Raw genomic sequence first — 14,095 nt, forward strand, 5'->3', positions numbered from 1 at the left:
CAATTAACTCCCAGGATTCAATGAGATAGTCTTAAAAAATATATGTAGAGAGCAAGGGCAGGAAGAAATGATAACTAACAAAGATTAAGACATAATTATATTCTTTCCCAGCAAATTAAAAATGATTTTCACACATGCAAAGGAAAACCCAGAATGTTGTGAGATGCACTTCAGTAGTTTCTACAGTGATGTTATGGCCTAATAAAGAGAGAATTTACATGTTTCTTGGAAAAAATATGCTATACTGTATGTTAAAGATCAATAACCTTTCATAACTCTTCCTGAAATGCTCAAAGATTTTTTTCTGGTAATAAAGTCAGGTATGCTGTATAAATAATCAAAACTAATAACTAGTTTTTATATCCCTTTTCTGACATTCTAAGCAAATCTATCTTTTTTTTTTTTTTTTTTTTGAGGCGGAGTTTCGCTCTTGTTAGCCAGGCTGGAGTGCAATGGCGCGATCTCGGCTCACCGCAACCTCCGCCTCCTGGGTTCAGGCAATTCTCCTGCCTCAGCCTCCTGAGTAGCTGGGATTATAGACACGCGCCACCATGCCCAGCTAATTTTTTGTATTTTTAGTAGAGACGGGGTTTCACCATGTTGACCGGGATGGTCTCGATCTCTTGACCTCGTGATCCACCCGCCTCGGCCTCCCAAAGTGCTGGGATTACAGGCTTGAGCCACCGCGCCCGGCCTGCAAATCTATCTTTTAGAGTTTTCTTATTCAGTTTATTAATAATGGAATTTCAAAAATACTATGGTGGCCAGTAATTCCCATCTAATGCTGTAAGAACAGCTTAATAAAGATATAGATATTCAGATATTAGATTATATCTTATGTATCAGATATTAGATAACTAAGATCTCAAATTATAGAACTTCACAATACACTTAATTGGCTTCAAACATTTTCCCCATATTTCTTGCATATTAGGATCTTAAAAAAAAAACCCAGTAATAAGTAAATAATAGTTGAATGCACATATAAGTATCCAGTCTAGAATTTATTCTCAGGTGATTATATAAGGTTCTAAAATTGCATTTTTTGATAGATCCTTTGCTTTTAATGTTAAAGTTTTCTAACCTTTTCCTGTTTGATTTATAAACCAAACATCCTGCCTATTTTTAGTATGTTACTATCCATTTTGCCCATCAGAAACTTGTTGGACTATTTCTTCAGAAAAAGTAAATTTCTAATACTACATTGAATAAAACTGCTTCCTAAAGTGAATCAAAGAAGTCAGTGTAGTCAGTTTTTTCTTTTTTCTTTTCTTTTTTCTTTTACTGAATGAGTAAATCAATCACACACCAACAGTGTTGTAAATTTAAGTGCAAAAGCATTGAAGTGCTTTACTACAAATTACAACCTAGAAACACGTTAACTGAACAATTAAAATTCATACAATCAGATTTAGATATATAACAACACAAAGTAGGAACAGAATTACAGTACATTTACAACACAAGACAGATACATGAATTCATTAGAAAATATTGTAATAAATAATTCATGAATTATAGTGCAATTGATTTATGCATAAATATAACTAATTGCCTAACAATCAGTTTATATTAACAAAATCTGTCAAAATCAAGGCAGCCACAGAGTTGTACTAAATTACTGCGACAATGGAAATACTGCAATTAAAAAACAAATACAAGTATTTGTACTGTAAACAACTAAAAAAATCAGTCTCACTAAAGTTAGTATACAATTTAATATAAAATTGTCATTAGCTACCAGAAATGGTTTAAACAACTTTACTGAGCAGTAGTTTTCTAAAAACAGAGGCACTGTTTTTTCTTTTCCTTCTTTTTTTTTTTTTCTAAATATAAAATACTTGAGGAACATTCAAATAAGTAGAAAGCACATAGGGGTTGCTTTCACCTTCATTAAAAGTCTGCTGAAACTGGATTTTTCAGAAAATTGTCAATTAATAAATAGTAACTGGTAACTAAATTCATAAAGTACTTTGAATGTTTAACATAAAGGTCATCTTAATAGAATCACTGGGGAGAAGGGGAATTTCCCTGCCTTTCCTAGTTTGTATAATCAAAGAGTTAACTCAATAATAGAAACATTTTGTTTCTTTTAAAAGTTATGGGTTATTACCTATAAACTATCAAAAAATATTTTAATTTACTATTTCTGACCAAAAATAAATAATACAAGTACTAAAATGCTGCAAATTAACTATAATATTACCTATAAAACTACTGATTACTGTGAAGTCAATAGCAAAATGATCCCTGATTTATGAATCCTGTAAAGTTTTTGGTCAGGTCATCTTTTAAATGATACAAAAGTGTTCTGTAAGTTTCCCTTTACTATAAACTTCTCAATCAATTTATTAATGTAAATATAGTGTGAGGAATAAAAAAGCTCAATACAATATAAATATTATGTAATGCATTCAAGCCCCCAAAGGTTTCCAGTAAAATTCTGTATAAAGAGGTCAATAAAATTGTTTTGAAACATGTACTTTATCTTTAACTTTGTTTTTCAATGGGGGAAGGGAGAAATATACTAAATAATCCAAGTTCTGGCCCTCACAAAATATGGCTTAATTCTTTAAAAAGAAAGATGACCCTGACATCTGCTGTTCTGTAATCTATTATGAATATTTTCTTGGGGTGAAAATAATAGAGGATTCATACCCTAGTGTGCAGGTAACATTAATAACTGAAGAGGGTTCAGTATAGATCTCAGAGACCAAATAACTGCTTGGTTGTATAGCTTCTCACTCTTCAGTTTCTTTAAACATGTAAGCAGTTTTAAAATTTAATAGCTGAAAATCTCTTTAGTATTACACGTATATGTGATTATTAAATACACACAAACACAAGTGTAAAAACACAAGTATTTGACAAGGTGCACTTATTTTTTAAATTCAGCTAAAAGTACTCCTTTTGGACTTAGGAAAACTGGCTTAGAAAAATGATCAGAACCTGAATTTTAACAGAGAAAGGGGGCACTCAGAGAATTTTGAATACATAAAGCAAATCCCCATTCTTTATATGAAGGCATATGCTTTATAACATTTTACCACTACAGTTGCATACTCCATAAATCCAACAAGGATACTTTGACCCATATTTTAAAACTGCTATGTAAAAATGACCAGTCTCTCTTATGAGTCTAGTAAAAGTTAAAATGCACTGCCCAGCTTCTAACTACCCAATTAGTAGAGAGTTTACATTACTGAAAGTTCAAAACAGCTTCAGTGTTAAATATTTGTAAATCTATTCAAGACCCTGAACAAACTGCAAATTTGGTTATTAGCAAAATGATAATGTATCGCCCACCAAAATGAAATCTGCAATTCATTTTGATAAACTGAAAATGTTTTGAAATGTCACAGCAGCAAATATATTAAAGTTACACTGAGGTTTTTCAATAGGAGTGTGTCACAATCCTTAAAATTTAAAGTAGTCATAACATCAACTAACCAGCACATTTAAACCAAAATTATTCTCAAGCTTTTTCTGTGCACATTATAAACATGCTCTAAGTTGCATTCCAACTTTCTTTTCTAACCTTACACATTAGCTTATTTTTCAAATGAAAAACAAAATTAAATTATTTTAATAACTAAATTTAAATTATTTTTTGTTCTTAGTACTCCATCTTATATTAAAGGGTTCTATAGCTGCTGGGGTTAACTATTTGTCAGTTTTTTAAAGTATATACCTTATAAACCCCAACTTCTTGCTAAATCAACTATTAAATGATAAATATTAAATTTCATTATGCATATCCTTTAAGGTTTTCTTTTCTATTCCTGGTGGATGCACTTGAGTGCATTTTGTATTTCATAGAATGCACTGTAATGTACTAATACTGTATATATTAATTTTTCTTAGTATGGAGATAGTTGTCTATTTAAATTTTGATTGGTTTGACATACATACAACAACTGTAAGTATGTTGTATAGAATGTTTATAAACTATTAATATCATATTTCCATTATAAGATGGTTCAACTGAATGGCTGGAATGGTCTTTCACCAATAAAAATGTTTCACTTGACAATTACTCATTTTCCCACAACGCTTTATGCTATTGACTACTAAAGAAAACCTGAATCTTTTTCACCTATTTATACAAGGATTAAATACAAACTATCAGAATTAAGTAAGCAACTATATAATTCTGTCCACAGTGAAAACCCTGAATAAAACTTTTTTTCAAAAGGCATGTAAGTGGTTTTTGAACTGTAAAATTTCATGTCTCCTGTCAGAGTGAGCATATGTAATTCCCACATGTGTGTATATAGACACACAAATACACACCTGTGCACATACACACACGCAAACACACACACACACACACACACACAAACATTTTCCTAACAAGTAATCTACACAGGCTTGCTGCTGTTTTTGCAGCTGCCAGTCCCTGAATCTGTCATATTATATAACCCAGTGTCTGGTAATCGTAGTTTCTTCTTCGGAGGAGTCTTCAGTGTTCCAGATCTTTCTTTTACCTTGTATTCTAAAGTGCTGTGAGGTACCCCATAAATTCCTTGTGCTTTGGAAACACTCATTTTTCCGCTCATTACCATTGCAATAGCTTCTTCCATTATTTCATGATCATATTGCCGATAGCGGCCACGTTTTTTCCTGGGCTGCTTACTATCTTTTCGATCTAATCCATCTTCAGTATTTTCAGAGGTTCCATCAACTGTTCCATTTTTAGAATTAAGACACAAAGGAGAGAGGTCCCCATGTAGAAAGTAAGAGTCAACACTTGAGTGAGTTACAGGCCCAGAACATTCTATTTTGTTCTGTTTAGGGAGTATATTTTTCAGTTTTTGGAGAGCTGATCCTTCTAGGACTGAAGAGGTTTTGGAAACTTGATACATAACATCCAGCAGACCAGAACCATCAGGTTGTGATTTTGAAACAGAACTTACTCGAAGCTGAGGAATTTTTAACTGTACGGTAGGATTTGAAGTTTCATATTGGAGGCTTTCATTTTTTTCTTTAAATTGAGTAACCATTTTCTGTAGAGTTAGCTGATGGAGGTAAGTGGAAGCTGTTGGGAATTTTAATTCTGAGGTTTCAAGTAGATTGAGTTTACTTTTTTCTGTGCGCTCTGCTTGAGCTCTTGCCCACAAGGCTACTTTTTGCAGCACTGCACAAGTTTCTTTACTGTCCTTATATGAATAACTATCATGGAAATCTCGAGTTTTGTTTTTAAAAGATGCAGGCTTCCCTGCTGGTAAGGCTTCTAAGTGAAGAAGTAAAGTTTTTTGAGGTATGCCATAAAGTATGCCTGCTTTATTTATGTCCAGTGCTCCAGACTGAATGTCTTTCAAAGCTTTTGAGAGCAAACCATCTGCAAACTCAGCACTTCTTTCCACATAGTCCTCTCTGTTTCTGTGTAGTCTCCTGGATGGATGGAATGAAACGATGGTAAACTGATGCATGAGAGACTCTCACACAGCTATGGAAGGGGAGGGTCCACTCCTTTATTATACTCCTTGCTTAGGTAACATCACTGCTTATGACACTTTTAAGTCTGTGAGATGTAGTAGTTACTCCTTATCAAAGCAAACGCTACAGTCCTGGTAGGACAATGTGTCAATGATACGGTGGCCTCAACAGGCAGACCTTCCAAGAACATAAAATCCTAACTCAGTATTTGTAAAAATATTCTCATGATGTTGCTATTCCTCTGACAGATGCTTGCAGAGCAACACTTATAAATTTTACTTGTACAATTAGTGTTCCATTATAAAAAGTACCCAAACCCTAAAGGAGTTTTTGTTAGTACAAACGTGACGTTACCGCTAAACAAGTAATAAAAGAGTCAACCCCTTTAAAGGAAATTTGTAGCAGCAGGAATATTTCCAAACACAAACATCCCATATTTCCACAAAACGAATTTTTCTCTAGATAACAACTTAAAACTTGAAACAAGTAGATGAGTTATATTTGAATAAAATAATTTAATTTTAGATATTATAAATGTCACTTCTATTTCGAATGTATCACTGTAATGTTCAAAGTTTCTTAGACAGAAAGCTTACTATACCTTATGACTCAAATACTACTATAGCTATAGTTGAAACAAATTAGTCTACCTATAAGATTTAAATGTGACAAAAAAGCTTCCTGTGCAGTTAGTTAATGGGAAGATGCAAAAAAGTTGTAAAAAAAATCCAAAAATCCAACAGAACAGCATTTCACTACTAATTATTTATTTAATGATTAATGATAGCTTTCAAAACATGAAAGAACTTTTTGTGGTGATTACTAGATATATTAAAGTAGTCTGCCACCACATCTAAAGTGCAATAAAAAATCTAAACACTATAAACTAGTGTTAATAATTAGTAAGTACAGTACTTTTAGAATTTTTTCATTGTTTGTTTTAAAAAATAAATTACAGATTTCCCTTAAAATTGCCTCCTGAGTATTTAATTTAATATCCTCTTACTTGTCCTGCTTCTTAGTTTGTATTCTATGATTAAGTTGGTAGTTCATTTTAGTAACATGAACTAAAGTTTGGTGATTGTTCTGATAACTTTTCTTTAACAGAAAGAATAAAAAAGAAAGAGAAAGGACAAGATGAAAGGTATGAGAGAGAGAGACTTATGAGTGACAAAAATTCTGGAGGAAAACTACATACGTCAATACTACTCAGAATAGTATTAAGAGTTCTCTGCAGAGATAATTTTATATTAATATTAAATTATATTTCCTAGATATTGCTTACCCAGCCACTGAATTTTCAGAAGAAGGATCACATATGGATGACTCTTCAGATTTTATGCTGGTTTTCTTTGTAGAGAGATCTAACACTCCATCCCCTATAATTTTTGCAAGAGAAAAAACTTTATATTTGCAAGAGATAGGCAATCCTTACATTTTAATATTTCATATTTTGTTGATCTACTAATTCATAACACTAGTATTTGATGTGTGGCCATTACCTACTCATCTTAAATGGTTTTAGGAACAGGATATGACTGGGAAGGCACTATATAGGAAAAAAAGAAGAGGAGCTGGCATTGCCAGGTGATAGGAAGAAACTAACTAAATATATGATGTAAAATCCGTCTAAAATAAACTTAGTCACCTCTCCACCATTTTGTAGTGAATAGCCATTGATTGCTCATTCCTAACAGTTTTCCATTCAAAGCTGCCCAGATAATGCTTTGGGAAGGTGGGAGTGATGTAAGTTGTACAAAATGGAGAGAATAGAAAATGTGATAATGAGTAAAATAATTAAATAATTAGCATTTACTAGGACTAGCAAAAGGTAAACTGTGACTCTCTGTATAACCATGTATTTTCTAAAACTCACAGTGTAAAATTTTACTGTTTTAAATTATTGAACTGTATAATAGTTAAATCATTGCCTACATAATATATTGTGTTTATATTTATGACTAAATATACAACTTATAATAATGCAACTTTAGAAAAATGCTATAAAATAACTGCCTAGGCATTTGTTATTAAAATGTAGTTACAACATTTACATAAATAAAACCTCAATGATTCAGACATATTGTTAATCTGGCATGCTTCAGGATCAAAAAGGACAAAAATAAACTATGAATTTAAAACCCAGTGAAGAATTCCGTGAATGTTTTTATTGTTAGCTAAAAAACTAAAAGTTTTAGCTATAAGAAAAATTATTTAAAAATGTTTAAAAACATACTAATTCAACTGGCTTAAAATCCAACGGGGTTTTACAAATGTAACCACAATCAATCCACGAAATATGTATGTTCCTGGGCAGAAACAAAGATGAAAAATAAAACAAAACATCCTAGCTATAGCCTCCTATATGGACTTCAACAATAATTTACTGAGTGCTCACTATGTGCAAAGCACTATTTTACACATTGGAAGAGCAGCCAAAAAAAAAAAAAAGTCACACAAAGTACTTATTGCCATAATGCTTAGGATCTAATGAGATAATTCATACATCACCACAACCACCACCACTACCACCAGCAATTACCATAGTGCCACCGAGAAAATAACACAGAATAAGCTGATAAGAGTAAGGAGGGTAGGGCTGAGGACACTGCTGTTTTATACAGTGTTATCAGTGCAGGCTTCTTGATTTGAACAGGTCCCTGAATAAGGTTAGGGTGACCAACCAAGCAGATACATGGGACAAAGTTTCTGAAAGAATAGTCTGTATAGAGGTTGTGATATGGAATCACGTCTGGATTGTCAGAGGAATAGCAAAGGCCAGGGTAGCTGAAATGAAGTAAGCCAGGCCAAGAGTGAGAGATCAGAAATGTTGTAGGAAGAGGTTACACAGGGCTGCTGGGCCGTGGTGAGAAATTTGCATTCATTTTGACAAAGACAGGAAGCCACTGGAGGATTCTGGGTGGAAGACTAACATGATTTCAATTTAGGTTTTTAAAGGAGCCAAAGGTGGAGCAGGGAAACCTGCTGGGAAAGTGCTATGCTATTTCTTGTCATTTGCTTTCACACTTAGAGTTGCTTTCCACTGCCTAGACCATTCCTACTCCTCTCCTCCTGCCCCCCACACTCCTAATTCTCACCAAATCTTACTCATCAGTCAGGCACTCAGGACACAACTTAGAGTTGGTTGATCGTCATTATAGGTTACTATACTAGTAACATGATCTATAGTATTTAGCAGGTTGTAATGCTAGTTGCTCATACACTCACCAGTGCTAGCCACAGACTATAATCTATGTGAGGGCAGAGACCATGCATATTTTATTCATCAATATATCCCTGCTGCTTAGAATAGTGCTGGCATACAGTAAGTATTCCATAAATGTTTGCTGAATAGAATTTCAAAGAACTGGAAAAACTCAGTGTGGCTAGAGGTTACAGTCCACAGATTAGAAGAGTAAAAGGGGGAGACTGAGAAGCAAAGTACCTGGCACATAGTATCTTGAAAAATTATTAAAGACAGCTTCTTGCCCCAGTATATCCATCCAGTTTAATTTTAAGCTTAGTCTCTAACTCATCTGAAACCTCACACATCTCATGTATCTAAGTACTTAAATTCCCTCAAACGTGCTATGCAGCGTTATGCCTCTTAAATTGCAGTACTGTTTCCTCTGCCTAGAATGCTCTACCTATTCGACTTGTCAAACTTACACTCATCCTTAAAGCCTCAGATCCCCTGCCCAAGCAGAAGATGCTTATTTTGTCTCCGTTCGTGGACAGCATCCTATAACACTTATGACACTATCAAGCAATTATTGATTTACAAATCTTTTCTTCCATGAAACTGAATTCCAAGGTCCAGGATCCTGACTTATTCATTTGTATTATTAAACATTGGTAGAGTGCTAACACCTACTAAAAGGAGAAAGAAATGTTTCTCTTTTTTGACAAAATTTTATTAAGAACTTGAAAGACAGGATAACTGCTAACCCCATATTTATCACTTTATTCACTAATTTTGGTTTTGCTCATTTTATGTAAGTTTATGGCATATAAAACACACTTCCCTAAGTCTGTTAATCTTAGTCTCAAAATGAAGTAATGAAATTTCCCCAATTCTAAGCTCTCCTAGACTTGATATGAGCAATTTAAAATTATTTCATAAAACAGAAATTATGAAAAGAGGTACAGGAAACCCCTTTCTCTCATTTACAGATAGTATAAAAACTAGACTGCAGCTCTCTACCTAGGGCAATAAAGGTTTCTTTTCTTTTTTTGGACTACTCACACACAAAGCACCAAGTACAGCTCAATTTAATCTGGATGAGCTACATATAAGCTCTACTCCATCTTTCAGAAACCTATGCAAATAAGCTTATACTTCTGATTCTTTCTCTTTAGGAAGTCTAAACAATGACCCTGGTGAGAAATGCTTTTATCTCTTCTTCATAGTCCTTTCTCCACATCTAGGCTCCCTATGTTAAAAGTTTTATTCTAAAAAGAGTTGACAAATAAAGTAATACATTATAGTCTGTTAGTCTGTATCTGGTAAAAATGGAAAATGTACTCCATCATATTTCTGTCACATTGCATTAAAATTTTTTAATCAATTAGTGTTTACATAGTAAACACAAGATACATAAATATGTAATAGTTCTAAAGCCATTAAGAATTTTAAGATAAGTATTAGCTATCTACAGAAAATCTCACTTTCTGTTAGTCGTATTAACCATCTATGTCATGATTCCCTTTTTTATCATAAAGCCTGTAATTCAAGGGCTGGAAAAGTCAAAAGAAGTTACTCATAGGATTCTCTGTATTAGAAAAACAAAAACAATGAGAGACATCTTGTGAAGGATAGAGAAAGACCAGGAATTGCGGGGGTGGGGGTTGAAGGATATTTTCTTGCTCCTGGTAATTTACATCTATCTGAATGGTGATTATATCACTCCTTCACAATGGAGATATAACTAGATTTTGGGTATACATCATTCCAAACTATAAAATTAACTCAAAATATATAAAATCTGTTTAAAATCAACTCTTGGTCACCTCTCCCACCATTTTGTAGTGAACAGTGTAGATAAAACTAAGCACTTAGCATGCTATTACAGGATAACATAAACTAAGTAGGTGGGTGGAGGTAATTAATTCGATTTATTGGTATATTCTCTGTAGACTATCTTATTATACTGTAATTTATTCCCCATTTATTTACTGGTATTCAGGTTGTTTTAGTTTTTCACTGTTACAAACAATGCTGAAATGAACATTCTTCTAGATTATATTTTGTCTTCATGTACGATAATTTCTCTAAGATAAACTCTCAGAAGTGCTGAACAATAGATATTACCAAATTTCATTCCCACATCCTTGATAACACTTGGTGTTGTTGTGATTTTTAAGTTTTGGTGAATAAGAAAAGTAAACCTCAGGATTAAATGAACAAGAGAGTGTATTTAGTATGCCATTTATGTCAATATGTTTACAGATACATAAATAGGTGGTATTATTGTTTGCTTTCAAGGGTAAATAAAAAGCTCTAAAAGGTTCTTAACTGTATTTCTAGAAATACTTTTGTTCTTTAAGACAAGACAAATCAGAAGTAAATATGACCAAATAACACATTTATTAATTCTGGTTAACAAGTATATGATTATTAAATTGTATTTTTCTGTATATTTAAAAATTTTACTAACATTTAATAATGTATAAATACAACATTGTTTTCATTTACTGGTTGGAGACTGGGCATTTAACATTTAATTTAATTATTTCTGATCAAACACTATTGTAAAATGTAAAGATTTAAAGATAAGCCAATCCAATCTTTGAACAAAGTCAGGTAATTTTCTCTGTAACACTACCAGAATTAACTTTAAAAATGAAGTGACAAAATCATGACCAAAGTGGGCAATTTCCTGAATACTGACACTTTATTGGGTTTTTAGTTAAAATTCAGATTGCAATTTTTCATGTATAAATTGTTTTCTCTCCTGTATTTTCATACAAATTTCTGATAAAGTATGTATTCAAAAAGGACAACTGGAACCTTCATAATATAGAATTGTTTTTCACCCATTCACGGAAATAATTCTGTTTCACCTCTTACCTGGCCTTTTGCTATTTTCCTCTCTAGGAGATTCTTATGGTTTTGTTATTTATATTTGACTGATTGCTAGAAGAAAATATTAGTAACTTACATTAAACCCAATGTGTTTAAAACTATATTTTTCTTAGGTGTACTTAAAGTGTGCAAAGCATTTGCTAGGAACATTACATGTCTTAACTCATTCAGTTCTCACAACAACTGGATGGCAAAAATAGGTTTATCAATGTGCAAATTTTAATTACGATAAAACTGAAAATGAAAGAGAAGTGAACTACTCGAGAGGGTGAGATGGAAGAATTGCCTGAGCCCAGAGTTTAAGTGCAGGCAACATAGCAAGACTTCTGTCTCTTAAAAAACACAAAACAAAAAACAACTTAGCTATATGTCATCAAAAATCTTAAAAATGTTTACACTCTTCTAGGTATTTAAGAAGATAATATTTAACATAAAAAGGCTTTGTATACAAAGATATACCATAGATTACACATTTAAAAAAATCATAAATATTTAAAAAATGGTTACATAAAGTATGGTTCTTTCACTTGCCTGAGAATTAGATTTAACACCGTCATTAAGGCAATTAATAAAGCATGAAAAACTGCAAACATTACTGTAACATTTTTAAAAGGTATGATATAAACATCTGATATGTAGATGATGTAAACGTGTAAATGCAAATACTACTGTAATGTTTAAAAGGTATGATATAAAAATTTGATATATAGATGATGTAAACGTGTTTCGTATGTAAAACAAGAAGAACCCTCAAGTAAAATAAAATATAGAATAAACTGTGGCAGTAAATATACAAAAACGGGAACAATGGTGATCTCTGGTTGACAAAGCACGGAGCAGTTAAAACATGTGACTGTGTGCATGCACAGGCCTAGGTACGTATGCATCTACAAACACATTTACACACACTTTTCTGCCTTCCCCAAGTTTCCATAATGAAAAAAAAAAAACACCCACAAACTTAATTAGCAAAAAATCAACAAAGTGTTTAAGTATTTCCTGGGTTTATCCAAATTTGAATTTAAAAAAATTTGAAGCCTTATGTTTACTGCAAATAAAATTGTTTTTATTGTTACTGTTTAACCTATGGGGTTTCAGTCATGGGAGAAATAATACAACAAAAGAGTAGCACATTATTCAAGCCTTAAGATTGTTTTTTTCCTTCCTTCATTTGCCTACCTCTGGAAGTCAAATAGTATTTATTTTATTTATTTATTTTTTTTTGAGATGAAGTCTCATTCTGTCGCTCAGGCTGGAGTGCAATGGCACCATCATGGCTCACTGCAACCTCCACCTCCCGGGTTAAGTAATTCTCCTGCCTCAGCCTCCCAAGTAGCTGGGACCACAGGTGCCTGCCACCATGCCCGGCTAATTTTTGTGTTTTCAGTAGAGATGGGGTTTCACCACATTTGCCAGGCTGGTCTCAAATGCTTCGGCACAAGTGATCCACCTGCCTCGGCCTCCCAAAGTGCTGGGATTACAAGCATGAGCCACCGTGCCCGGTCTTAAATAGCTTTTTTAACTGGAAGGTTATTTTCTTCCCAATGTCTTTTATTTTGTACATATATTGCTGAAATACTACATTAATCTATTTATTCATAATGATAAGAGATCATACAAATCAGAGAAAAGTGCTTATGGTGAATTTAGGATGTAAAAATTTATAACAGCAAATTCAGGAAAATGCTACAGGTGAAATTAAAATAAGACTTCAACATTTCCACCAAATGCCATTTTATAATTTTATTGTAATTTTTTTTTCTTTCTTCAGTTATTCCTGCAAATACCTAATTAAAGCATAATTTCAAAAGGCTTCAAGTCATTGCCTATGAAAAACATTTAAAAAGCAAAACATTTTCTCTTTTATCTCCTATATTACACTGTAAAAAGTTTTAGTCAAATATATCATTTAAAACATGGTTCATATATTTATTACAACAATGTCATAGTGGAAGACTTTAGATTTTTTTTAACCATACATTTGAGACCTCCTTGTCAAGCTCATCCAAAATTGATTACTTTTAAAAAACCTTTTATAAACATGTTTTACATAACAAAACTACATCTAACTATACAGTTTAATAACTTTTCATGAACTCAACCTTCCCATATAAAAGCTGCACCTAGGTTACCAGCGTCAACCCAGATGCTCCCCCACCTCAATATCTTCTTCTGGTCACTACCTCACCCCTATCCCTACTATGTTGACTTTCAACAGCATTATGCATACTCTTAGATCCAGCAATTTCACTTCTAGGAATTTTTCCTGAAGTAAAAATTGAGTGTAAAACCTTTTTACATATAAAATACACAAAATTAATATGTGATCCTTCCATACTACTAAGTAAATCAACTTAAGTATTAAAATGATTCTACAGAAAAATACTTAGTAACATAAGGATGTTAAAAATACTAATTATAAAAACAGTTACAGAGGACATATATCTCATGTAGATCAGTGGGGCTGAGCACTGGGAGTGTGTTTTGTGCACATGTAGATATTCTTCAGAAAATGGTTTGGAAGGACTGAACACATGAGCACCTGCAGATATCCGGGTGGAAGAACACAGG

At 32.8% G+C, this 14,095-nt stretch overlaps 1 protein-coding gene across 10 annotated transcripts in view; it reads right to left on the bottom strand.

Annotated features, from left to right (window-relative positions):
• LCORL (ligand dependent nuclear receptor corepressor like) overlaps positions 1–14,095 on the bottom strand; it is a 200,321-nt gene that overhangs the window by 35,486 nt on the left and 150,740 nt on the right. For 6 of the 10 annotated variants that reach the window (XM_012472359.3, XM_012472358.2, XM_012472352.3 and 3 more), the window contains one exon: positions 6,725–6,818. The exons of 1 other annotated variant lie outside the window; for it this stretch is intronic. In XM_012472359.3, coding sequence (XP_012327782.1) covers positions 6,725–6,818 — 94 coding nt within the window. 3 more of the 10 variants (XM_012472357.3, XM_064366017.1, XM_064366022.1) reach the window with 3 other exon arrangements.

This window comes from Aotus nancymaae, unplaced genomic scaffold (genome assembly GCF_030222135.1).
Source record: "Aotus nancymaae isolate 86718 unplaced genomic scaffold, 86718_ANA_hifiasm-v0.15.2.pri h1tg000006l, whole genome shotgun sequence".
In the NCBI taxonomy this organism is placed as follows: Eukaryota; Metazoa; Chordata; class Mammalia; order Primates; family Aotidae; genus Aotus; species Aotus nancymaae.